Source organism: Panthera tigris, chromosome C1 (genome assembly GCF_018350195.1).
Source record: "Panthera tigris isolate Pti1 chromosome C1, P.tigris_Pti1_mat1.1, whole genome shotgun sequence".
Taxonomy (NCBI): Eukaryota; Metazoa; Chordata; class Mammalia; order Carnivora; family Felidae; genus Panthera; species Panthera tigris.
This window is the reverse complement of record NC_056667.1, coordinates 158,935,086-158,960,793: the sequence shown is the minus strand read 5'-3', so window position 1 is coordinate 158,960,793 and position 25,708 is coordinate 158,935,086. Positions and strand designations below refer to the sequence as shown.

The 25,708-nt window shown below is 35.2% G+C and overlaps 1 protein-coding gene across 4 annotated transcripts in view; it reads right to left on the bottom strand.

Moving 5' to 3' along the window:
* DYNC1I2 (dynein cytoplasmic 1 intermediate chain 2) overlaps positions 1 to 22,215 on the bottom strand; it is a 58,582-nt gene extending 36,367 nt beyond the window's left edge. Inside the window, exons 1-5 of one of the 4 annotated variants that reach the window (XM_007074578.3) lie at positions 22,019 to 22,215; positions 20,553 to 20,669; positions 18,375 to 18,492; positions 6,761 to 6,851; positions 516 to 575 (exon numbers count right to left, since the gene is read on the bottom strand). In XM_007074578.3, coding sequence (XP_007074640.1) covers positions 516 to 575; positions 6,761 to 6,851; positions 18,375 to 18,492; positions 20,553 to 20,660 — 377 coding nt within the window. In that variant the 5' untranslated portion in view covers positions 20,661 to 20,669; positions 22,019 to 22,215. Of the gene's footprint in view, positions 1 to 515; positions 576 to 6,760; positions 6,852 to 18,374; positions 18,493 to 20,552; positions 20,670 to 21,638; positions 21,748 to 21,770; positions 21,949 to 22,018 lie in introns of those variants that run through there. The other 3 variants (XM_042994698.1, XM_042994699.1, XM_015541339.2) reach the window with 3 other exon arrangements.
* Positions 22,216 to 25,708: the final 3,493 nt, after the last annotated feature.

Sequence of the window (25,708 nt, the reverse complement as noted above, 5' to 3'; positions counted from 1 at the left end):
GGCATCTATAAACATTTATAATTTGACTGGAATAAATAAATGAGTGAATGAATGAATTAATGAATAAATCAATACAATCTGGGGCCACGGTATAGATGACCAACAGCTCTGTTCCTCTTGAAACCTTCTAAGGAAGGAATCATCAGGAAATATTAATATAGGAAAATAAATTAATATTCATATCTAGTAACCCAGAAAAGTTTCAACTGTATGTAGAACATATATCAGAAAAAATCTGGGAAGTTTGTAACACAGCTTAGAAAATTTTACATCAAAAACACAGAAATAAAAAAAAGGACTTTGGAACTTAAACAGGTAAACTTAGGGTACCTAAAAAATCATATACATAAAATATTTCTTTCACTAATGATAGAGGATAAATGAGGTGTCACAGTAAAATATTAACTCTTTCCCTAACTGTATAATGTACATTAGAAATTTAAGTAAAATTAGGACAGTTTCACAAAGAATCAAATTAACTATAAAAGAGGGAAGGTAAAAAATCTATTCAATACCCCAAATCGGAATCTGAGTGAAGCTGAAGAACTGATGGATCTGTATCCCAATGCAGCGTCCTAAATGGTTGTAGGACAACCATGAAGCGTTAGCAAAAAAGGCCATACGTTAGTCAAGCAAATACATTCTATGAATAGGTAAGCTAAAATACTGTTCACAATTAAAAACCACATGTTCTGGTTAGTATGAAAAAAACACGAGGTATCACTCAATGCTTAGTGCATGCCATAAGCATAATGTGGTTAAAGATGCAAACATACAACCCAGAAGAGTTAAAGGCAGTATTTTGAGACTACAGGAAACTAGTATTGCATAATAATGGACAAGAACAGCCAAAGCATACAACACAAATAATATATTATTTTTGGATATCAAGTTAGGCTATAAAAATAGCCAAACTTTTAATTTTCTTAATTAAAAAAACATTAGTAAAAACATCTTAGTTAACATATTATAATCTTGCCCAAAGCATTAAATGTGTGCAGGAAATTGTCATATTGGTAAAGGAAATGAATCAACACATAAGCCTTTTGGTAAGAAAACCAAAGACTATTCCACTGGGATACAAAAAAGCTAAAGTTTCCAAAATGTGACCCCTATGTAATTTATGGGTTAAGCACTGCCTTGGGCTTACATGTCATCTGCTTTAGAAAGCAACTAAAGATTTCTGTCTCTAGGAAGAGATAAATTTTTCCAGGAAAAGTGTTTTATGTTCAAAGGACTTACCTAAATAAACTCCTAAAGAATATTAATTCTAAATAAATATTTGGTTGTGTTTTAGCCTTGCCTACTGGATAAATAACTTACATGGGACCGTTTCCACTTAAGCCAAATCTTATATGACTAAAACAAAAGGTACTTTATCACACTGGCATTCTTATAAGTTAACAGTATATAAGATAATTAGGTATAGTACTATATGATGCTCATAGTCCTTCATAAAAAAGTTAAGCACAATATATTCAGTACTACCATTTTTGTCAGATGTTTCTCATTTATATAAAGTTATAACATATAACTAAGATAGCTATAATATTTAAATACAACAAATCGTTTCTATACTTTACTTCCTATATAATTTATCAATAAAAACTTTCAGATGAATTGAGCTAGAGAAATTCTTCATATTAGAAATATAAAGATTCTGGGATTTAAACAGGATTGTGTATAATGTATGTAAAGGTCACTCTGAAGATCTACTTTGTACTAAAAGCAATGAACAGCAACAAACTTAGGCTTTGTTGAATCAGAGGGGGGTTCTGTGAGCTGCTCTCCAAGGAATATTCTGTCCACAGCCTTTACATTATATGAGAGGGATAACTGTTATCAGTGACATACAGCTCCTTATTGAGGATGCCATTTAAGTCTAAAATTAAGAAAAACTTTGCCTCAAAATACAGCCATTACTGAAAATACATTGTATAACATACAGAATTATATTAAAGGCATCAATAGACATATAAAGTGAAATTCCAACATAATCTAAAAGCCTGAAAGAAAAACTCATCAAGAATGGAAAAAGGAACACAAAGTATGGATTACCCAACTGAGTAACTGTCAGCGAAATTTTAGACATAAGAGAAGTGCTAAGAGAACTAGAAACTTAATGAAATGCAACTCCAAATCTACAAAGTTAGAGAGAGAACACTTTTCATGGCCTTTTATATTTATTCGTAAATTATAACCAGGCCCAACAGAAATTTTTGGCATTTAGAAATAGTGATTCAGATATGTCTTAATACCATACTTGGTAATGTCTAATGTATCTTTTCCTACTTCTTGAGTGTACTAATCTTGGACGTCTTGCCAAGTAAGTGCAGAGGTTCATACATTTCACACATCTTCATGTATTTTTCCGTTGATACTTTTTATTCTCTTCATTTTTTCATTACCAACATGCCTGCTCAGTTCAAGTTCATTCTGTTTCATTCTCAGATCTTAGCATTCTTTTCAAACATATTTTTTTTAATGTTTTATTTATTCTTTTTTTTATTTTTATTTTTATTTTTTTTTAATTTTTTTTTAACGTTTATTTATTTTTGAGACAGAGAGAGACAGAGCATGAACGGGGGAGGGTCAGAGAGAGAGGGAGACACAGAATCTGAAACAGGCTCCAGGCTCTGAGCGGTCAGCACAGAGCCCGACGCGGGGCTCGAACTCACAGACCGCGAGATCATAACCCGAGCCAAAGTCGGATGCTTAACCCACTGGGCCACCCAGGCGCCCCTGTTTTATTTATTCTTGAGAGAGAAAGAGAGAGAGAGGCAGACAGACAGACAGAAGATGAGTGAGGGAGGGGCAGAGCGAGAGAGGGACACAGAATCTGAAGCAGGCTCCAGGCTCTGAGCTGTCAACACAGAGCCTGTCAGGGCTCAAACTCACAAGCTGTAAGATCATGACCTGAGCCAAAGTCAGATGCTCAACCAGCTGAGCCACCCAGGCGCCCCTTAGCATTCTTTTTAAAAGCCATGTATTTAGAAATGCTATTATTTCACTGCCAATAGCACCAATTAATCAACAAGATTAACTATCTCTCTACTATGGAATCTGGAGATGATGCAGAACTCATAGTTTTTACTCTTGTACGTATACATATATACATAAAAAAGAACATACACAGCTCTCTTGAAAATTAATGATTAAAACTGAGTCTGTGCTCTCAAAGTGGACAATGTATGTAGTACGATTAAAAAGATAACAAGGTCATCTCACTCAAAAAGAGGAATTTTTTTCCTCCTGTTAAACTTCGAAGAAACTAAATTTTATATTCATTATCTAATAAGAACAAATGCCTCTGAAGATATTTAAGTACCTATTTTCTTGTTTTATTACTTACCATTAAAAACCTATACTTTAAACTTAAACACAAGTTAGCACACTATGCTTAGAACTTTTCAGTACAGTGAATATCTTAAAATTAATTATGTAATCACTAGAATGTAAGTTCCATGAAGGCAAGGGCCATGAATATTTTATTTTCTGTGGTAACCTATACAGTATTTAACATTAAATTGGCAATTTGATAAATGTGTTCCATATACAAATAAATATTTTTCTTAACAGCGTTTACTTCCTATACCAATTCACAGTATTTCAATGGTCTCTAATAAACTCTAAGTTTCCCAGTGAAACTCAGAAGGATACGTTCTTCTTTTTTTTAATATATTTTTTGAGGTTTGTTTATTTATTTTGAGAAAGAGAGAAACGAGGGGAGGGGCAGAGAGGGGGCGGGAGGAGAGAATCTCAAGCAGGCTCTGCACTGTCAGCACAGAGCCCGATGTGGGGCTTGAACTCATGAACTGTGAGATCATGACCTGAGCCGAAATCCAGTGTCAGATGCTTAACCAACTGAGCTACCCAGGTGTCCCATCAGGAGGACATGCTCTAATTCAAATTTAAAAAACCAAGTAGATGTTATACAGTAGTTTTGAAAGCAAACTTGCTAATACTCCATTTAAAATTATCTTTCTACTCCTATTCAAAATCAAGAACAGGGAGTGCAAAATGAACAAAGTATAATATCTACATAAAAAATAATGTATAATGAAATAAACAAATTTAATAAATATAATAATTCTTTGGGTAAATATTTGTATTACAAGAATGTTGTAGAAGAGGAAAAAAAGCCTTCTCTTGAAAATACCACTTGCTGGGGCGACTGGATGGCTCAATCAGCTAAGCATCCGACTCTTGATTTTGCTCAGGTCATGATCTCACAGTTGTGAGATCAAGCCCCAAATTGGGCTCTGTTCTGGGCATGGAACCTGCTTAGGATTCTCTCTCTCCCTCTTGCTCTAGCCCTCCCCTGCTCGTGCAGAGGCTCCCGAAAGAGAGAGAGAGAGAGAGAGAGAGAGAGAGAGAGAGAGAAAGAAAGAAAGAAAGAAAATACCACTTGCTTATTACAAAAAGAATATTAATACATTTGTATAAAAGTACAGAAGTATGAAGTATGAAACAAATTTAGCCTTAAAAATGAATGTAGACTAAATAAATTTAGTCTTTATAATATATACTATTTTATAAGGTACTATTATTTCTAAAAAAAAGTTCTGACTTTTCTTAAATGATAATTATATCATTTACCTCAAATGACAGTATAGCTTAGATTTGTAATTTCAGTTCTATTTATAAAACAGTTTTGGAAAACACAGCTCAAATACAAACTGGTGAGACTTTTGTGTTTTCTAATTGTTAACGATAACTCGATTATTCAGGAATTAATTAAAATACTGAGTTTATTATCTAGTTCCTTGCTTCTTTTTTCTTGCCTGCTTTTTTGATACTCATTATTTATTTATAACCTTAATCAGAGGAACTCAGGCACAAAGAAGATAGAACTTCTCATGTTTATTTCTTATTAAACGGTGTGTTAAGAAATTGCTCGGAGGAGGACATTTAACTTCCTGCCCAAAATAAGGATTCTGAATAAAGATTTTAACTATGTTTAATCTCATTCCAGCTCTCACAAGGAGTCAAAAAGCACGATGCTGTTTTTCCTTTTTTTTTTTTTTAATGTTTATTTATTGAGGGGGCAGAGAGAGAGAGAGAGAGACAGACAGACAGACAGACAGACAGAGAATCCCAAGCAGGCTCCATGCTCAGCACAGAGCCTGACACAGGGCTTGGTCTCACAACTGAGATCATGACCTGAGCTAAAATCAAGAGTCGGGCGCTTAACTGACTGAGCCACCCAGGTGCCTCAATCCTGTTTTTAAAAGACATGTTGTTAGCATGACAGAAAGGAATAATAATACTTTCCTTGATACAATCTTTGGAAAGAAGTGAAATCTTACTGAACTTTGGAAAAGCAAGTCTCAACATGTGTGCAGGATCCTAAAACAAACATGAAATACAGTTTACAAGGAAGACGTGAGTACAGAAAAACTTGGGGGTAAACGTTTATCAAGTGAGGTATAACTGACATATAACACTATATTAATTTCAGGTATGTAAAATAATGATTTGATATTTGTATATATTGTGAAATGATCGCCATAATTCTAGTTAACATCTATCATCATACATAGTATTTTTCTTATGATGAGAACTTTTAAGATCTACTCTCTCAGCAATCTTCAAATATGCAATACAGTATTATTAACTGTAGTGATGATGCTGTACATTACATTCCCATGACTTATTTGATAACTGCAAGTTTGTACCCTTTGAGCCTCTTCACCCATTTCGACTGTCCCCTATCCACTACCTCTGGCAACCACCAATCTGTTCTCTTTAACTACGGCTTGGATTTTTTTTGGGGGGGGTGGGGAGGTCTTAGATTGCACACATAAGTGACATAATTCAATATTTGTCTTTCTCTCACTTATTTCATTTTGCATGAAATTTCATTTTGTATTTCATTTTGCCCTTGGGACACTAAACACTCTTTTTTTTAACTTGTTTTTAATGTCTATTTATTTTTGAGAGAGAGAGAGAGAGAGACAGACAGAGAGAGAGAGAGAGAGAGAGAGACAGAGACAGAGACAGAGTGAGGGGGGGGAAGGAGCAGAGAGAGAGGGAGACACAGAATCCAAAGCAGGCTCCAGGCTCTGAGCTGTCAGCACAGAGTCCGACACAGGGCTCAAACTCATGGACTACAAGATCATGACCTGAGCTGAAGTCTGATGCTTAACTGACTGAGCCACCCAGGTGCCCCAGGACAGTAAACACTCTTAATGTTTCCTTAGCAGTTATCTCTATTTGATATTTTATGCACTATTATTTTCTATCCTAATTAGAACTAGTGACTCAATAGAACACAACTGAAATGTTTAAGTGAATTCTTTAGATTTTCAATTACTGAATGGAGAATTAAGCACAACAAAGAGGTTTTACACCATTTATAAACTATTTCACACTATATTTATACTATTATATTTATACTATTTTATATTATCATACACTATTTACACTATTTATACACTATTTACATTTTTCATATATATTATATATACAAAACCTTTACACAATAACTCATGCAGTAGGCTTAGACATAAAAAAATTAAATGAATTAAAACTCTATTTTCAATATAAAATACCATAAAATCAGTCTGATTTAATCAATGGGGACAATTAAAATACTATTAAAAAAATTTCCCCCAATTTATAACAAATAACTTCTATGACAATTTAGATTTCAAAATGTTAGGTTCAACACAACTATTTAGAATCCCTCTAAAGCATCAATGGTATCTGGGCACTAAATGCATTCTATCATTAAAACATTTTTAAAAATTTACTGTACCTAGATCCCACTGCGCCATCTCCAGAGTCTTGGCTTCCAGCTTCACTTGGTGTGCTCACAGATTTGGAGGATGGAGACATAGGAGGAGGGACTAAATAGTGAAATAGACAGGTATCCGCTGTTACTACACGGAGAGGTTGCTCAGCTTATGACGTTTCAAAAGTAATTTAACATGAAGTAATTAACAAAAAAGAAAAAATGGCAAACCAAAAAACAAAAATACATGAATGAAAATGAACAGTAGAAAGAAGAGGAAAAAAACAAAGTTAACAATGCATGCTGACGATTCATGCAATTTCTCTGGCAAAATGCATTTGGGCTTTATATTAAAAAAAAAAAAAAAGATTATGAAAGGATGCATCTTCATCCCAGCCAACACCAAATGTGGGCACTAATTTTCAAAGGAGAGCATTCCTTCTCCCCTAACTTCTCACTTTTAAGATCACCAGATTATAAATATTATTTATAATTGCTGTCAAAATCAAAACTCTGAAATATTCTTCAGAAGTCATTTGCTTTTTGATTTTCTGATATTTCAAAATGTTATTTTTTGTCTAACAACTTTTTATTTTAGGAATTAATGCCTTAAATGATCTCATTTCCCCCTCCCCCGCCCCAACAAGAAAAGGGGTCAATTTAGAGAAATGACTACAGCTAAAGGAATGGCTCCTTTAAAATGTCCATTAGTTTCCAGCAATTTGGGTGAAAAATGTAAACAGGCCATAAAATAGCATGCCTTCTAGACATGATGCATAACATAAAGTGGTGCATGCAACTTAAACAAGGCAAGACTTATGATAACTTCCTTACCCCAGTATTCAGAAAAAACTGAAGTGTACAAACAAAGATACAGACACCCAAAATATTCTTAATCCCTTCTTATAGAAAAATATACATTTTTCATAGTATATAAAACAAACAGCAAATGCTTTCCCCTAAATCATCACTCTTAACATTATATACCAACAATTAAACGTGCACATTTCATGCTATTACATTTGTAAAACATTTTGATTACCATTGCAGGAAGTATAGGAGGATCATCACTGCCATCTTCTGGTTAAATTTTACCATAAATGTCCCCCATCCCAAGTATCTTTTTAAAATAATTTTTCAGTATACAATATTAAGTGACTAACACATTTTATGTTGAGCTGCAAGCTGCTGTTTTAATAGTGTATTGAAAAGAAGGTGAGTTCCTAGTTATAAAGGAACTAATCTAAAGAAGTATATATTTAATTAAAAATCTGTTTTGGGGATAGTTGCATTCACTGAATCCTTGAAATTATGTTTAATTGTTTATACATGATACAATAAAAAAGGGGGTTTGCTAATCTAACAAAATGTACTAGTATGATGAATTACATTGTTTTTGTAACGTAAGCTCTACACCCAATGTGGGGCTTGAATTCATGACCCCAAGACCAAGAGTTGCATGCTCTACCAACTGAGCTAGCCGGCTGCCCCTACGATGAATTACATCTTAAACACAGGTACAAAACTAACCATCCCTATGTTTTCAATGGTAAATTCTATTGGTAACCAATAGTAAGATTAGAAGGGGAAAAAAATCATAGCTAGAAGGTTTCCCAAGACATAGTGGTTAATTCTCGCTTAAAATCAAATGTTTCTAACTTTGTGATTAAATCTCTCAGAAATAATGAAAAACCAGGACACCTTCATATAGTTTACAGGTGGATGGCACTGTGTTAGGTGCTGCGTGTACAACTCAAAGTAGCTAAACATGATCTGTATCATGATCTGTATCATGATATCATGATCTGTATCAATAAAGGAATATTAATGTCCCCTAGCTTCAGTTAGATCACATTTCCTCATCTTTTTGTATATCTCTCAATGTGAGGCTTCCCCTAGTCTAAATCCCAACAGGAATAAATACAGGAATAAATAGTATCTAACAGGGGCTTGCCAACTATGCTGTAAAGCACAAATATGTTTATTATAGTGAGACACCATGATTTTTTCATATTAAAGATTTTTAAAGAAGAAATTTTGTATTCTTTAAGTTACATACTTAACTTCATGCTTAGGAAAATAATTTGTCTAGGTATACATATTGCAAAGATTGGAGGAAAACAGTAATATTTCTATCAATCTATTTGTGGTGAACTATAAAATTCTTTTGCAGTTTAATATGGTTACCATATTTGTTACCCTTTCTGATGACTGTTAAGTATCAGTGACTCCACTCAATAAATTCAACAGTATCATACTGGTTAAGACTACACTATAAAAAAATGTTACCTCAAGTTCTTTATGGAAACAAGTTAAAAAGTAATTATACACAAAATAAATACACTAACCTAGCCATTTAAAGTGTCAGAAGTAAAAGTTCCCCAAATAAAAAATAAATTACAGGGGTGATGCTACCAAATTACCATAGTTTATTAGACAGAAGCAAAATTAATTGCCACATCAAATTTGTAATTCAATAAAAATCTCCATCCTAGAACTATATTATTTCTCACAAAAGGTATTTTTCAAGCAACCTATGGAGAGGACTCATTAAAGACTCAAAATTATTATCTGGCTCACCAACTTCATCTTGCAATAATAAATAATGTATACTACAGAAGGGACAAGCCTAGAAAAAGAAAATTACCATTATTGAAAAAGGAGTAACATTAACAGAAAAAGGGGAATGATAATGTTATTTGGTCACTACCATATTTCAACCTAATTAGTCTAAAAAATCAAAGACTACAGCAATTGCACAACAAGGCAACGCCTCCATACTCCCAGATTCAACAACCTCCCAAGAACAAACAGCATGTATTCAAGGAGGTTAAAAAACCAAAAAAACAAAAAACACCTCTGAACTCAGTCCCTCAAATCTCAAGACTCAACTCTAGAATTCATTTGCAAAGATGGTTTAACAGTCCAATCAGCTTTGAAAATAACAAAAGCCATTACTAATTAGCTTTTGCCAAGTATCAGAGATATAATGTTTAGTAAGAACAGTGATTGAATCACATTACTAGATTTAACATTACCATATGTCAATGTTTAACAAGTTCAAGCTTCTTAGAAGTCTAGAGCAAAGATCCTATTTCCTTTTTTGAAAACCAGGGGAGATACATGGAGTAAACTGGTAAACAAATCTGCACCATGGCCTTCACTGATCACTTAAGTAGTATTGAAAGACTGTGACTTTTTAATTCTCTAGAACAAAAACCCAATCAAGAAGGCCTTTCCTGCCAGTTTAGATCTTGGCCTTCCAAGGATGTAAAATTAACACTGCTGCCTTCTGGCACACAAAGAAACAACTAGACTATTTTTATTTATTTTTTTATTTAAAAAAAAATTTTTTTTAACGTTTATTTATTTTTGAGACAGAGAGAGACAGAGCATGAACGGGGGAGGGGCAGAGAGAGAGGGAGACACAGAATCGGAAGCAGGCTCCAGGCTCTGAGCCATCAGCCCAGAGCCCGACGCGGGGCTCGAACTCAGGGACCGTGAGATCGTGATCTGAGCTGAAGTCAGACGCTTAACCGACTGCGCCACCCAGGCGCCCCTCACCTAGACTATTTTTAAATGAGAAGGGAACTAGGAATGCACCTAGATTTACAATTAGACTTAAGTTTGAGTTGACAACTCAGAACCACACAAGTCTCAAGAGATGAAGGATGATGCATAGCCCAATTATTTCTCATGTAGAAGAAAGCCTCTGGCAAGAAGGGGCTTTTGCCAGGAAGTAGAACCTAGAAAAAGTGAACAACCAAGGAAAGCGAATGTATGGAGTAAGAGCTAGTATAGACAGTAAAATGGAAGAAGTGAGCTTCTGAGATAACCCAAAGTTGTAAGACCTTGTCTAGGTAATCAATGATACTTAACATTCAAACACAGCACACACTACAATAATGCCCCCTTGTGGATACTCTTAGCCTGGAAAAATAACATTTAAATAACTTTTTCATAACTTCCTCTTTTTGTCCTGAAAGGTGTTGCTTTAAACATGAATTCTCTTAAATATTAATTTCTCCCTTTCTATGGGGTGTCTATGGCTCAGCATCCCACTCCTGATTTCAGCTCAGGGCATCATCATCTCATGGTTTGTGAGATCAAGCCTGAGGTCGGGCTTCCCACTGTAAGCATGGGATTCTCTCTCTCCTCTCTCTCTGCCCCTCCCATCTCTCTAGAAATAAACAAACATCTAAAAATGTTTTCTCTCTTTCTATGGCCCCTTCTCCTGATAATAAAGTTTAAATATCTGCCACTAATTTCCCCTAAACGTTTCATTTCCTTCTTTTCAATGTAGTTCAGAGCATCAGATAAGTTTTTTAAAAGAAATTAATATATAAAAATAAAATTCTGTAGCATTAATATACTTTAAGGAACCATTTGTTAAAATCAGTCTAACCTTGAAGAAATGACTTGGTACATGGGAAACATTCATTCTATCTAAAAATCAGATTTACCAGTTTTAAGATAAATAAATATTATTGATATAACCTACAACATGACCTACAGTTAATACTATTATATGGTACATAGGAAAGTTGTTAAAAGAGTAGATTCTAAGAGTTCTCACCATAAGAAGAAAATTTTTTTTTCTTTTCTTCTTAGTATATCTGTATGAGATGATGGATGTTAACTAAACCTATTGTGGTAATCATTTTACAATATACATAAATCACACCACTACAAATAAGTAAACTTATATAGTGACATGTCAATTACTTCTCAACAAAACTGGCAAAAAATGAGATTTAAGGTATTGAAAAGTTACAAAGTATGAGGGAAATAAATGAAGTACTTATTTTTGACTAGCAAAGTCCTTTTGTTTCTTCCTAATAAAAGAAAATACAGATAATAAACTATCATACTAATCAATGTACTGTGTCCTACTGATACGGACTCAGGCTACAGACTAATTGACAGTATCTGTTTTCATCTCTCTATAAGATGGTCAAAACAGTAATTACACATACAAAAGAGATTCACTTCACTTTTTTTCAATCATCGTTTAAGAGCTCCACACTGGATACAACATGTTTGAAAGTTGTATCTAAAATTAACTTTCTTTGGGGAGCCTGGGTGGCTCAGTTGGTTAAGTGTCCGACTTCGGCTCGGGTCATGATCTCGCAGTCCGTGGGTTCAAGCCCCGCGTCGGGCTCTGTGCTGACAGCTTGGAGCCCGGAGCCTGTTTCAGATTCTGTGTCTCCCTCTCTCTCTGACCCTCCCCCATTCAAGCTCTGTCTGTCTCTGTCTCAAAGATAAATAAACGTTAAAAAAATTTAAAAAAATAAAAAAAAATAAAAAATAAAATAATAAAATAAAATTAACTTTGGCCACTTAAATTTAGTTAAAAACAAAACACACACAAAAAACAAGCCATGCTTCTTTTATGAAATATTAAAATTTCAATTTCCACGACGCTTTTTTCTGAAATTTAAACAATTACATTTTGTTATTACTTTTAAAGCAGATGGCTTTTATTTGGCCTTACAAGGTAGAGAAAGACATATGACCTAGTAATAATTGAACAAACATTTAAATGTCTAGCCTGTGCCGGACACCAGGGATAAAAATGCTACTGTCCCTGCTCTCGAGGATTCCTGACAAAAAGTAGTCAACTCACCAAGTAAGAATCTACCAACAAAGAGAAGCTAAAAGAGATTTTATTAGCTATATATATATATATTTTTAAATAATTTCTTTAAAGTTTATTTTTGAGAGAGAGACAGAGTGTGAGCAGGAGAGGGGCAGAAAGAGAGGGAGACACTGAATCAGAAACAGGCTCCAGGCTCTGAGCTGTCAGCACAGAGCCTGATGCAGGGCTCGAACTCACGAGCCATGAGATCATGACCTGAGCTAAAAGTCAGGCACTTAACCGAATGAGCCACTGAGGTGTCCCTAGCTGTAACTTTTTAAAAAATCAAATCTTTTCAAAAAAATAAATAAAATTATAAAACAAATTCCTTTCAGAATTTAAAAAAAAAAAGAAAAAAGTCTGTTTTAGGAAAATCAGAGAGTGGTGTTTTTAATAAATCCTCTTAAATATTCTAGCAGTATTTTATACTTCTACAATTCAAAAATGTTTACTAAGTACATTCTGTAGTGAAAAGGAAAACAAATATCCATCCTGGGTCATGATATAAAATATATTTTTTATTATGGATTACTGTCAAGAAAGTTCTATGGACACTGACTTCACCTGTATCCTGTATTCTTCAAGTCTAATTTTAAATAAATACTAGAAAGATCTTTAGGCATCTGTCAGAGAACAGAAGAAGATGGAAAACCACACAACCCATTTAAGGTGGCTATTATAACTATTATAATAGAGCCAGACAAGATATAATAAAAGGAAAAAAATTACAGGCATGATTCTCTTATGAGCATAAAGAACTCCTAAATAAAATATTAGCAAATGAATTCAGCAATGTATAAGAAAAAAATTATCTCATAACTAAGTGGGATTTGTTCCAGAATGTAAACATGCATTTACATTAGAAAAACTATCATGATAAATCATTGTATTAATACAGTAAAAGGAAAAAAAAAACCATATCATTTCAAAATATAAAGAGAACGATGAATTTGTTGCAGTTTTGGCAGTTTTAAAAAATATCCAAATTCTTTGTGAATTCCAGTTGACAGAATGTGGTGGAATTGATGCTCTATGATTTCCAAGAATAAGTCAAAAAGAATAGCTTCTTCCTGGTTCTCTCTATCTTTGGATTGCTCATTCTGGGAGAAACTGACATTCTGCAAAGATACTCAAGCAGTTCTGTGTGGAGAGGAACTCAGGACTCCCACTACCAATAGCCAATATCAACTGCCAGCCATGTAGGTAAGGCACCTTGAAAGCAAATCCTAGTAATAAGCATGCCTTCAGATGACTGCAGCTCTGACTGACATCTTGACTTCAATGCCATGAGAGACCAGGAACCAATGCCAGTCAGCTAAGTCACTACCAAATTCCTGACAGGCAGAAACTATGAGAGATAATAAATGTTTATTATTATTTTTAAAAAATCAACCAATACAAAAAGGAATAGAAAACCTGAATAGACTATAACTTTAAAAGAAGACTAGAAATGGTGAATAATCTCTGCTCCCAACTACTCCCTGGGAAAAAAAGTTGCAATCCCAGGCAGTTTTACAGTTGAATTTTACCAAGTTTTAAAGGGAAAAGTAACATCTACCTTTTACAAGCTGTTGTACAAAATATCAAAAGGGAAAGCTGTCTAATTTATTTTAAAATCATAACCAGGGGCGCCTGGGTGGCTCAGTCAGTTAAGCATCTGACTGTTGATTTTGGCTCAGGTCATGATCTCGTAGTTTTCAAGTTCCGGCCCGCACTGGGCTTTGTGCTGACAGTGCAGAGCCTGCTTGGGATTCATTTTCTTTCTCTCTCTCAATCTCTCCTCCTGCCTCCCCTGCTCTCTCTCAAAATAAATTAATTAATTAAAAAAAAAAAGATAAAATCATAACCATGATGGCCAATGAACTTGAACAGTATAAGAAAATTACATGCAAATTTACTTATGAATATATATACAAAGATTCTAAATACAGTACTGGCTAATCTTTTTAAAAAATACACACAAAATCTCTGGCAATCCCCGGAGGTGACTCTTAGTAATTAAAGTGAAAAAAATTAAGCATGTCTTCTGCTTTTCTAACAGGAAATTCATTTAGGGTAACCAAATAAATCTATTATGAGAGAAAGCTCCCCTTTACAGAAGAATTTCAGCCACTAAGTGCACTAGAAAAGATGGAATTATTAAAACAGTTCTGCAACTCCTAATTAAACAACTGATTTAGATAAGGATCACCAAGAAGTATGAAAACTATTTGGTGAAAAGTTGATGGAGAAATGAACATTCACATGGTGCCAAAGTACCATCTCCAGATATTACTGAATAGTCATAAGGAGAACAACAATAACAACAAAAAACTATGATGGAGAAACTTGCCTGTCATAATTGTAACTCAGTAATCAATCTTGGCATCACTAATAGCTCAACAACCAGGCATGTGTACTACTGATATGATGTAATATGAAGTACACAGAATCTCTATGAGATGTTCTTTCCAAAGATGTTCCAAACAAGTTTTTTAAACCAAATTTCCAGGGTAGAGGAAATACAAAAGATACAGGAACAAAAGCTAAATGTGAGAAAAACCATCATACAAACGCCGGAGGTGGGACATTCTAGAGACCAACTGGCCCACTCTCTTCAACAACTTGATGACATAGGGCAAAAAGTAGTGTGTGAAGAATCTTCTAGATCTAGAAAGACTACAAACATATCACTAAATGCAACATATGGTGCAGCAAGATTTTGGGGGGGAAACTTAAACTAGTTTTTTATAGGGAAGAAAAATTTGTTAAGCTAGAGCTATTTTGAAAAAGAGGAAAAAAGAGGGGTGATTTTCTCTATCAGAAATTAGGATATAATACAAAGCCACAGTAATTAAAACTGGGGGTTAATAGTATAGAATCAAACAAATTAGATCAACAGTGAAAGTAGAAATGCCATGAATACATGGGAACTGATTGTACGACAAAGTTGGCATCAGATATCAGTGAGGGAAAAGATGGACTATTTAATAAATAGTATTGAGAAAATTAGCTAACTATATGGAGAAAAACTAGATTGGATCCCTACCTCATACTATATTCAAAAATATAACCCAAATATCTAAAGGTGAAAGCTAAAACTATAAAGCCTAACAGAAAAAAAATGTAGGAGAATATATATTGTGTCCTCAAAGATAGTATTTCTTTAAAAAAAAAAAAAAAAGATCAGGGGCGCCTGGGTGGCTCAGTTGGTTGAGCGACTGACTTTGGCTCAGGTCATGATCTCACCATTTGTGAGTTCGAGCCCCACGTCGGGCTCCGTGCTGACAGCTCGGAGCCTGGAGCCTGCTTCGGATTCTGTGTCTCCCTCTCTCTCTGCCCCACACCCACTCATGCTTTGTCTCTCTCTGTCTCAGAAATAAACATTAAAACAATTTTTTTAAAAAGGTACAAAAAAAGGGTTATAATTGGCAGATCTATTATCAAAATGAAGGATTTGGTTCAATGAAAGATACTATCAACAGAGTGAACAGGTAATAGACTGGGAGAGGTATTTTTGTTAAAAAACTAAAATAAAGAAGTCCTCCCCTAAAATATACAAGGACCTCCTACAACTCCAATGGTAAATGGGCAAAAGATATGAATATGCAATTCACAGAAGAGAAAATAACAGATATTTGAGAAATGGTCAACCTCACTATAAAGAGATAAATTTATATTAAAACATTTTGGTAAGGGCGTCTAGGTGGCTCAGTGTGTTAATAAGCATCCGACTTTGGCTCAGATCATGATCTCATGGTTCGTGAGTTCAAGCCCCACATTGGGCTCTTGGCTGTCAGCACAGAGCCCGCTTCAGATCCTCTGTCCCCTTCTCTCTCTCTGACTCTCCCCCATTCATTCTCTCTCTCCCCCTCTAAGTAAATAAATAAACTTAAAAAATTTTTTTGGTATACCATTTTATACCCATCAAGGTGGCAAAAATTGGAAAGCTGGAGAAGGTCAAGTGATGATGTGGATACGGTAATATTGTTACTTTCTTATTCAGTGGTACTGGGAGGGTCATTTTTGAAAGTGGTATGTAGAATCTAATAAATGTAAGTAAGCCCATACAAATAACATAGCAAATCAACTCTCGGGCTTACATCCCAGAGAAACTCTTCCACAGCTCTCAAAGAGAAAGTATATATTCTTTGCAGTGTTGCTTGTGAGAGCGAAGCAAAGAGGGAGAAGCAAGCCAAGTGCTTATTGCTGGGAAACAGGTAAAATATGGTACAGAATAGAATATTAGGTGTCAGTCAAAAATAAATACCTAGATCTGTATTTGGCAACATAGGTAGCTCTCAAATGCTGCTTGACAAAAAGGTATAAACAGAATGACACACACAGCACAATGCCGTTTATGTGTGTAAGATATACATAAATATGAAACCTTGAAATACGTAAGCACATGTAGGACAGATCAAGAGGATATATGTTAAAAATGCAAGAATGGGAACTTAATGCAAGACTAGGAAGGAGAATGGAATTGGAGATGGGGAATGAGGGAGAAATGCACACCCACATACCCACACCCACACACTGAAAGACCATTCTTTCAAGGCACAAGGGTGGCTCAGTCGGTTAAGCGTCAGACTTCGATTCAGGTCATATCTCGGCTTATGGGTTCGAGTCCCAAGGCGGGCTCTGTGCTAACAGTTCAGAGCTTGGAGCCTGCTTCAGATACTATGTCTGTCTGTCTGTCTCTCTGTCTCTCTGTCTGCCCCCCGCCCCCCCCCCCCCCCCCGCCACCGACTCACACTCTGTGTCTCTCTCTCAAAAATAATAAACATTAAAAAAAATTTAAAAATTTAAAAAAAGACTGTCCTTTCAAGAATTGATAACGAATATGAACTGAGAATTATGAGCAAGTGAATTCCATGAAAATGAAATCCTAAAAACAGAAAAGGGAAAAAATTCCTATAGGAGAAAAATGAAGCCAAAGACTCAGAAAAACTGATTATAGTCTATGCAACTAACAAGCAACTTGGTTTAGTTACTAGAGTATTTTTTTAACAATAGTGTTATGATTCATTTACTTTTAAAACTGCCATTATGCAACATTAGCTTATTAAATAAAGACAATTCAAAATAAATAAATAAATAAATAAATAAATAAATAAATACAATTCAAGTTACTATATTTCAATCTTCAAATTCTACCATAAAGAAAGGCAAATGAGCTGAAAGAAATAACAATGAAGCAGACTAAGAGAGTAACTAGTTTTTCATCTTGAAACCTTCTAGAAATATCAGCTCTAGAAATAGTTATATTGTAGTTTCACAAGAGGCAAACAGCAGTTACTATTTCTAAAATATATGTACCCTGAACTAGATGGAATTAACCCACAAACGAACCAGAAATGATAAAGGCCATATCAAACTAAAATACTATGTAACAGCACCCAGCTCATTTAAATATTTAATGCTTTCTGATATGTAACTAGATTGTCTTCAGTACCTCTACTACCTCAGCTTTTTGGTTTAGTACTGTTATCAAAATGAATAGCACAAAAGCAGAACAAGTCAAATCACTGCCAAAATAAGCTACCAGTATTACTTCTCTTATTGGCAATGACAGCAGAGGTGTATCCTTTCCTTCCTCTACCTCTGAATACGAATAAGCTTTTAGAACTTTGACTCATTATACCTCTTTAACCTACAGAAAGAAATATAGAGTTAAGACCAGGAATCACAGTTATCTTTGAGTTAAATACAGTATACCACAGAAAACTTATTCAACAAATGTTGAAATAAATTACTGATTGAACAATAAAAGTCAATTGGTTGTTCACTGTATGTTAATAAGTATACCTAATCTTGCAGCTCTTTTAAACAAACAAAATAACCATGTATTGGCACATGTGAAAAAAGATAATTCTGAATAAATTGTAAGATTAGTCATTTTTAAGAGACACAAATAAGAAAAATATGCAAAACATATTAAAGTCAATTCATTCATCTCAGATATGTCTAAGCTAAATAAAATCTATCTCTTATAAATGGATATATTCTTATCCTTACCAATGGGGGATTCTGGAGTTAGCCCCATGCTTTGAAGCAATGCTTCAGCTTCTCTTCTTTTTTTTTCAAGATCTGATTCTTCTTGCACAGGAGCAACTGTTTCCTTCTTCTGATCAGTCTAAATTTTTAAAGTTAAAAACTTAAGTTTACATAGGACATGAAATATTTGTTTGCAAAAAAATGTATTTTAAATAATGTACTGATACTGTATACTCTGGGAGAGTGGACTTAATTTTGAATACACGTTATAGTCATTAAATGAAAACCATTCTCAATAGAGTTCTAGTAAGTAATCTCCAAATGATATGTAATGAAGGAGTTCCCACAAAAGTTTTTACCTAGTAAATTTAAAAAGTACAGTTATTTCTATTTATCCACAGTATGAAACTGCTATTCATGGTTAGGAATTGTGGAAACCTTCCCTAGAGACACAAAAGCGTAGATATAAATATCACAACAGTATTGAAAAAAGAAAAAAAGATTATTTAACAGGTAACACATTTTAAGTAAATGGACAACGTATTCTGTTGAAAATCAAGTATGAGTATCTCAAACTTTTGTACAATGTACTTTTCATTGTATTTATGCAATTTTATGTAGAGGATGTTTGTCAAAAATTCATCTGGAGGAAAGATTTTATTTTAGTTTTTGAAACTATAGGTAGTATTTTTATAATAAAAAAAACACGGATGGATTTGGTAAAGCTAAAATTCACTTTTGCATAGCAAAATTATTGCCAGATTTTAGCCTTTTATAGTTTTAGCAAAATCCTTCAGTTAAACTAGATAAGCCTCAACAATCTGAAATCATCCAAAACATTTCAAGTGAAATTTAAGTTTTTTGAAGGAAAAGTGTTATATATTCACCTCAGATGCCTATTTTGGCTAACCACTATTACTCATACAATTATCTGCAGTGAATTTTGTCAATCATAACATTCTATGATACCATTTTAACTTAAAGAAGTCATCCATGAACTTCATCAAAATAGTCAAAGAGGTTATATTACCAAGTTGATAATTTACCTGTACATAGCAATATATTAGTAGACTCACTATTTAATGCTATTAACTTATCCCTCATAATGTTTTATAAATTTTAAATTAGCTATAAATCATGTAGTAGATGTCGCTAAGAGGCAATTTATGCCACTTAAGGCCATTTCTGAAAAACAAAAATCAAATATGCTTTCAGCACTGAAGGGTTTAAGGCTGTAGATACTACTTTGGAATGGCTCTACCATTCTATCAGTTAACTTTTAATCAAACAGCTAACTTAAATCTCCAACTTTCCAAGGTTCAGAATAAATTAGAAAATTCTTCAATTACAGGCCTTTATAGCATCATAGCAATGCTGCACATAAATCATACTTTTAATTTTTCTGATTTTCTTTTCCCTTAAGAGATTTCTAGAAGTCTTGGCTATTAGCTATCAAATAGAAAACCTTGCAACTAATGTCACACTTAGGACAAATTATTGTACACCGACCATTTAAAACATGTCTGTGGTAAAATTATACAAATCTGTCCAAATAGTTTCCACTGGGAAAAAATGTACATTTCAACACAGGAGCGAGCAAAATATCTCCAGCTCAGGATTAATGTGTAATTGCCATACATGATGAAATGGTGATGTGAAAAATCAGAAGAGATAGCTACCTGGTCTATCTTTAAGGCAGTATCAACTCACTGCTTGCCAAAAATATTTCAGTATTTCATGATGAAGGAAAAAAGAACAAATTCCCTATCAATTAAATAATCTATTATGTATTTCTCTTTGCGTTATTTAGTCTTGCAAATTATTAGCAGAACAGACTGGCAAAACATTCAGAAAAGTTCAAAATCCAGACTAAGTTATGATATATATGCCATGTTTTTTAAGAGCTATTACAAGGCAGATGTCCCTTACTTTATATAATAAGCATATTCTTAGGAATATGTAAATTGAACTTTTATGCATCAATCCATATGAAATATTTTTATTCAGTAAAAAAAATCATTTTAACTTATCAACTTTGTCATTTTCACATTTTTTAAATCTGATTTCCTTAAAATTCACATACAGTGCTCTATTTGCAGTCACAACTGCTAGATTTTTATTCTGCAGGTATTACATAAAAGTGTATTTGATATTAAATCCAATTATTTTACACTGTTTATTAAAAAAAAGAAAACATACTTCCTTTTTTTTCCTTTCTTCTTCTTTTCTCTTCTTTTCCTCTCTGATTTGGGCCAACCGCTGCTTCTTACGTTCCAATTCTGCCTTTAATTCACTTTTGTCCGACATGTTTGTGAGCTTAAAAAACATATAATCATTTATAATCATCATTACGTTGGAATAAAATATATAACCATTTACAATCATCATTACGTTGGTAAAAGCAGGGCTCTTTTAAAAAATCAGTCTTCAAAAAGAGAATTATCTCAAGAGGCCATGTAGTGCACTGCGATCAAAAGACAACATATAAACTCTACTTTTCAAATATGGAAGCATATATATATCACTAAGACTTGGGAAACATTATGAAGAAATGTATGCAAGTAAATATTTGGAGTTGAGCAAAGTAGCTAGCACACAGTAAGCTCTTTAACGTTCAAATGTCCAAATTTAACACAATGTCTCTGACTCTTAAAACAGAAGGCATGGATTGGCATTAAGGAGCTCTTCGACTATAGGACATAAACCAAATCTATCACCAGAGTTTTGTATTCATCCCTAGAAATTTGATGAAAACAATATGCAGACAAAAATTCCTGTAAATTCTAAAACCGACGTGTAAAACTAACATTCAGGACAAGCAAAACACAAAAACTGCCATCATTAACTATCACATATATTTAAAGTACGAATATTTTTAGACAGAGCCCAACAACAAAGTCTGACTGGCTTCACTACCTACAGCTGACCGGCTCTTCCTCCGAGGCCGGGAGCTCCACGAGTGACAAGTTCACTTTCTCAAAACTACAAGGAAGACAAAGTCTCGGTAATTTTGTGCTACAACCTCCATGTTCGGGTACTTTCCAACACGCGCGGGGAGGGAAGACGCTGTCATCGCCGGGTAGTAATTTATTTATAAAATGGAGCAAGGCGAAGAGTTGCTTTTCCCCTGAGGTCACCACCAAGAGGGCGCAGTCCAGGACTGGGGGTCTGGGAAAAGGGGGCGCTGGGGGCCGAGCAAGACTCGAGGCTCCGCCGGCCACCTCCGGTGGGTCAAGGAGGAAAGAAAGTGGTCTGGTCTCCACCCGCCTTCCCAACTCACCGCACCTGGCTCTCCCCGCCTCTCCTTCAGGAGTCGGGCCGGGCAGCGCAGTCAGCAGGAACTGCCAAACCGCCCTTTGAGCCCCGACGTGAGACACAGCAGACAGAAAGGCCTTGAGGGAAGCACAGTCAACCCACCTGTAAGCTGGCGGGAAAGAAAAGAGTCCGCCCGCCTGCAACGACCCGGTAACGTCCCTCTCCTCCACCCCCGACTCCAAGAATCGCCGCCACTAGCTCCGCGACTTGCCGAGGCACACACAAAGAGAGATGGGCGGCGGCCACTACGGCGAGAGCTTAGGGACAAATGGCTTCACCAGAACGAGGTCGCTTCCAGAAAGAAGGGGTGGGGCCCCGCTGCGTGGAATTGCAGCCCCTCCGTGACTTACCTGTGTAAAGTAGAAACCAAGAGGTAAGACAAAGACCTCAGTCAGCCCAGGGACCCGAAGTGTTTCCACTTTGCTAAAATCTGGAAGAATACGCCTGATATCCTCGGACTGGATAAGCAACCACCGCCCTTGCCTTACAGATTGACACGACCAGAGAGGGAGAACTACAAGCCCCAGCTGTAAGGGAAACCTGCGTGCGCCGAGCAAGGCATTCTGGGAGTTATGGTCAATGATAGTCGCAAAGTATGCTGGGACGTGTAGTGTTTTCCGAGGCTTACGGTTTCCCAAGTCGAGGCCTTCTATCTTCAGTATCCCAAAGAGAAGATGCCAGCACTGGCCTTAAACCAGTATTCTGGTCCATTGGTCAGCGCTCACAGTGTTGTATAAGTTATATATTAAGATCTTTGACTCAACACTGGCCGGATTTTAAGAAGGGCTATTTTCCGGCTGTGAACCTATGTATTACACTGCACATGAACAACATTTTTTTAGGCTATATACACCAGTTTTAGTGAGAAAACCCCTTATTGAGGTGTCATGTGGCATCTTAGGCAATATCTAAAATATAAAACTAAAGTTTTACATTCTTTCAGAAATGTGACAATTTGTCTTTAAAAAATTTGTAAGTCTTTATTCAGTTTTTACTCAGCATCCTTGGACAGTTGTAAACTTGCTTAGCTGGAGTGTTACAGTTATGAAAATTAGCAATAAGAACTTCTAATTCCTGTATTTTCTCCTAAATTTCATCATGTACACATGGAATATTTATTTGAGCCCAGAAATAAAATGATTACTGTTGGAATAAATAGCTAGCTAAATAAATAAATAAATAAATAAATATTTATCAGCATTGCAAATAATTCTTCAGTTCTTTGTTGTAGTGTGGTAGGTAGCATTTTTATTTTCTCTTAAAGAATTTTTGAAAACATAACACTATTGAAATCAATCATGTTATCTATTAAAACCGGACAAGAATGGTTTCCACAGTTTTTGATTTTTTAATATACAAAAAAAGGGAAAGTTATTGGAATATGAATTTTCCGGAAATGTATGGGTCTATACACATTAAAAATTTTTGTGTTTAAATAATTTAAAAGACTATCTAGAAACAAAGCTAACACCAAAGAAATGTCTTTCTTCAATTCTAGAGGGACATTGCTCAAATCTAGGATTCATTTTTAGGATTCAAATTCTAAGTCCTTGGGACTGTGCCTAGTCTTTTCCTTATCTTACTTTGCCTATATGCAAGGTAAATATCTCAGAAATAAATTTGAGAAAGAAAATTCTTTGAATTTCAAGATATCTTCCCATAACTTAAAATTTCAAACTGTATCTTTTCATTTTCTTCCTTCTTTCCTAGTATTTAGTTTTTGTTTAATTTGGAAATTTGCTATTGATTGCCTACCATGTGCCTGGAATGGTGCTGGGTGCTGTATGTAATAGCTAAAATGCATATCTCCATCAGGACACCAGGTCAACTAAATATTATGATGGGATTCTGTAGGGAAGTGATGGAAACACTCTGGAAAAGAAAATTTTCAGGAGAAAATGATTCCAGAGCTAAATCTTTGATTCTGGAAGGTTGAATAGAAGCTAACCAAGCAAAGAAGATGCAGAAAGTTGCCTTAGGAAGAGGAAGGAATGTGGCCAACGTACAGAGGTAGGAGAGCATGGACTACTGAAGAATCTGGAAATAATTCAGAATAGCTGTAGGCTAGGATAAGAGCTAGGGAATGAAGCTACAAGCAGGGGCACAGTCACATATCCCAGTTTAGATTTAGTCCTGAAGATGATGTGAATCCACTGACAGATTTTAAGTAGGAGGATGGTGTAAGGTTAGCATATTAGACATTTGACCTTTCAAAGTGGTGTGAAGAAAGCCTGATGTGGTGGTATTTTTGGCCCTCAGACTCACTTCTTTCCCTTCTTTGCCCATGTCTGTGCCTCTGAGGAGTGACCCCAGCCTCTTTGAAAACTTCATTATGGTTGAGTTTGACTAATGAGAGGCTTAAGCAAGGTTATCAGAAAGCAGATGGAAGGTGAAATTTGGCATCTCTTCCCCACTTCCCTCCTTTTATGTTATATCTCCAATAGTAGCTTAATTCCTTCATGGCTACAGCTCTTTCCAGGTGGCCCCTCCTCCATGGCTCTTTCACTGGGCTCTGGAAACTTTATTTTCTCCTTTTGTCTCTTTAGCATCTCCTCTGTAGCTAGTTTCCAAGTGCCTCATCAACTCTTACTTGCTCCCTTACCTCTGTCAGTCTTTCTGTAACTTATTTCATCAGAGTATCTTCATTTGAACTCTTTGGGTGAACTCTGTTTCCTGCTGAGACCTTAACTGATACAGCTTGGTTGGAGAGATGGGAGATGGAGAGAAGAGGCAGGATAGAGACAAGAAGCAGAGAATATAGTTTGAAGGCTTTTGGGTGTAGCCAGAAACTATATGTGTATGAGCCAATGCATTGGGAATGGAATTAAGTGGGAATTAAGAATTAATTCTTAATTCAGGAGAATTAAGAAAAATAGACTGGAGAAATGTTAAGAGTGTATAAGACATTTATAGCAATAAAGCAGGCTAGGTAACCACCTGAACTCCCCCCTGAAAATAACTGAAAATGCAGGATAAAACACCTTTTCTTTCTTGCCAAGAAAGTAAAGAATACTTCAGACAAAAGGGGGAACTTAGATGGCATTTGCCTAACTTGATGAATTTTCATAGCTTGTAGGCAAGAGATCACAAGAGACAAAGCCCAAAGCCTATTCTAGACTGCGATTTCAAAAGGAAACCTCTCAATACATCCTTGATATAGGAAATCTACCCCAGGGGTGCCTGGGTGGCTCAGTCGGTTAAGCGTCCAACTATTGGTTTCAGCTCTGGTCAGGTTCTCATGGTTTGTGAGTTTGAGCCCCACACTGGGCTCTGAGCAGACAGTGCGGAGCCTGCTTGACATTCTCTCTCTCTGCCCCTCCCCCACTCTGTCTGTCTCTCAAAACTAAATAAACTTAAAAACATTTCTTTAATTAAAAAAAATCCACCCCAACTCTTGGAAAATTGTCCAGCAACTCTGGCACTCACTGGGATGGGAATGAGGAGGCAAATTTCTGAGAATGTGCAATCACAGGTGGGCCTTCACATGGCTTTTCAGCCTGAAATGTCAGTATCTGGATGGTTCATAAAAATATGGACCGAAAATTTGGTTTCAAGTTTTCCAGACTTGTCATGTACTCAGATGCCTGGGAGAAGCAAATGTGAATCTTTTTGTAGGAACTCCTTTTATTCCAAGCTTTGAAGAATTCCATCCTTGAGAATTCTATGCTTTGAAGAATTCCACATAAATTTCAAGAAATAGGAGCTCAAAAATCATACAAAACACACAAAGAAGGCACCAAAAAGCAAGAGCCAACCAACCAAAATAACAAGTAGCAGAATAAGACCCAGAAAGACTTCAGATATTAGAATATCAGACACAGAATATAAAATAAATATGGTTCACTATTGTAAAACATAAAAGAAGTAGCTAAAAATATGATGAAAACAGTAGATTTTAAAAATGAGGTCTTTTTTTAAAATTAGATTTTAAAATTTTTAAAAAAAAATTTTTTTTAATTAGATTTTAAAAACTAGGTCTTCTTAAAATTAACAATATACTAACTGAAATTAAAAAAGAAAAAACCCTCAAGAGATGAGTT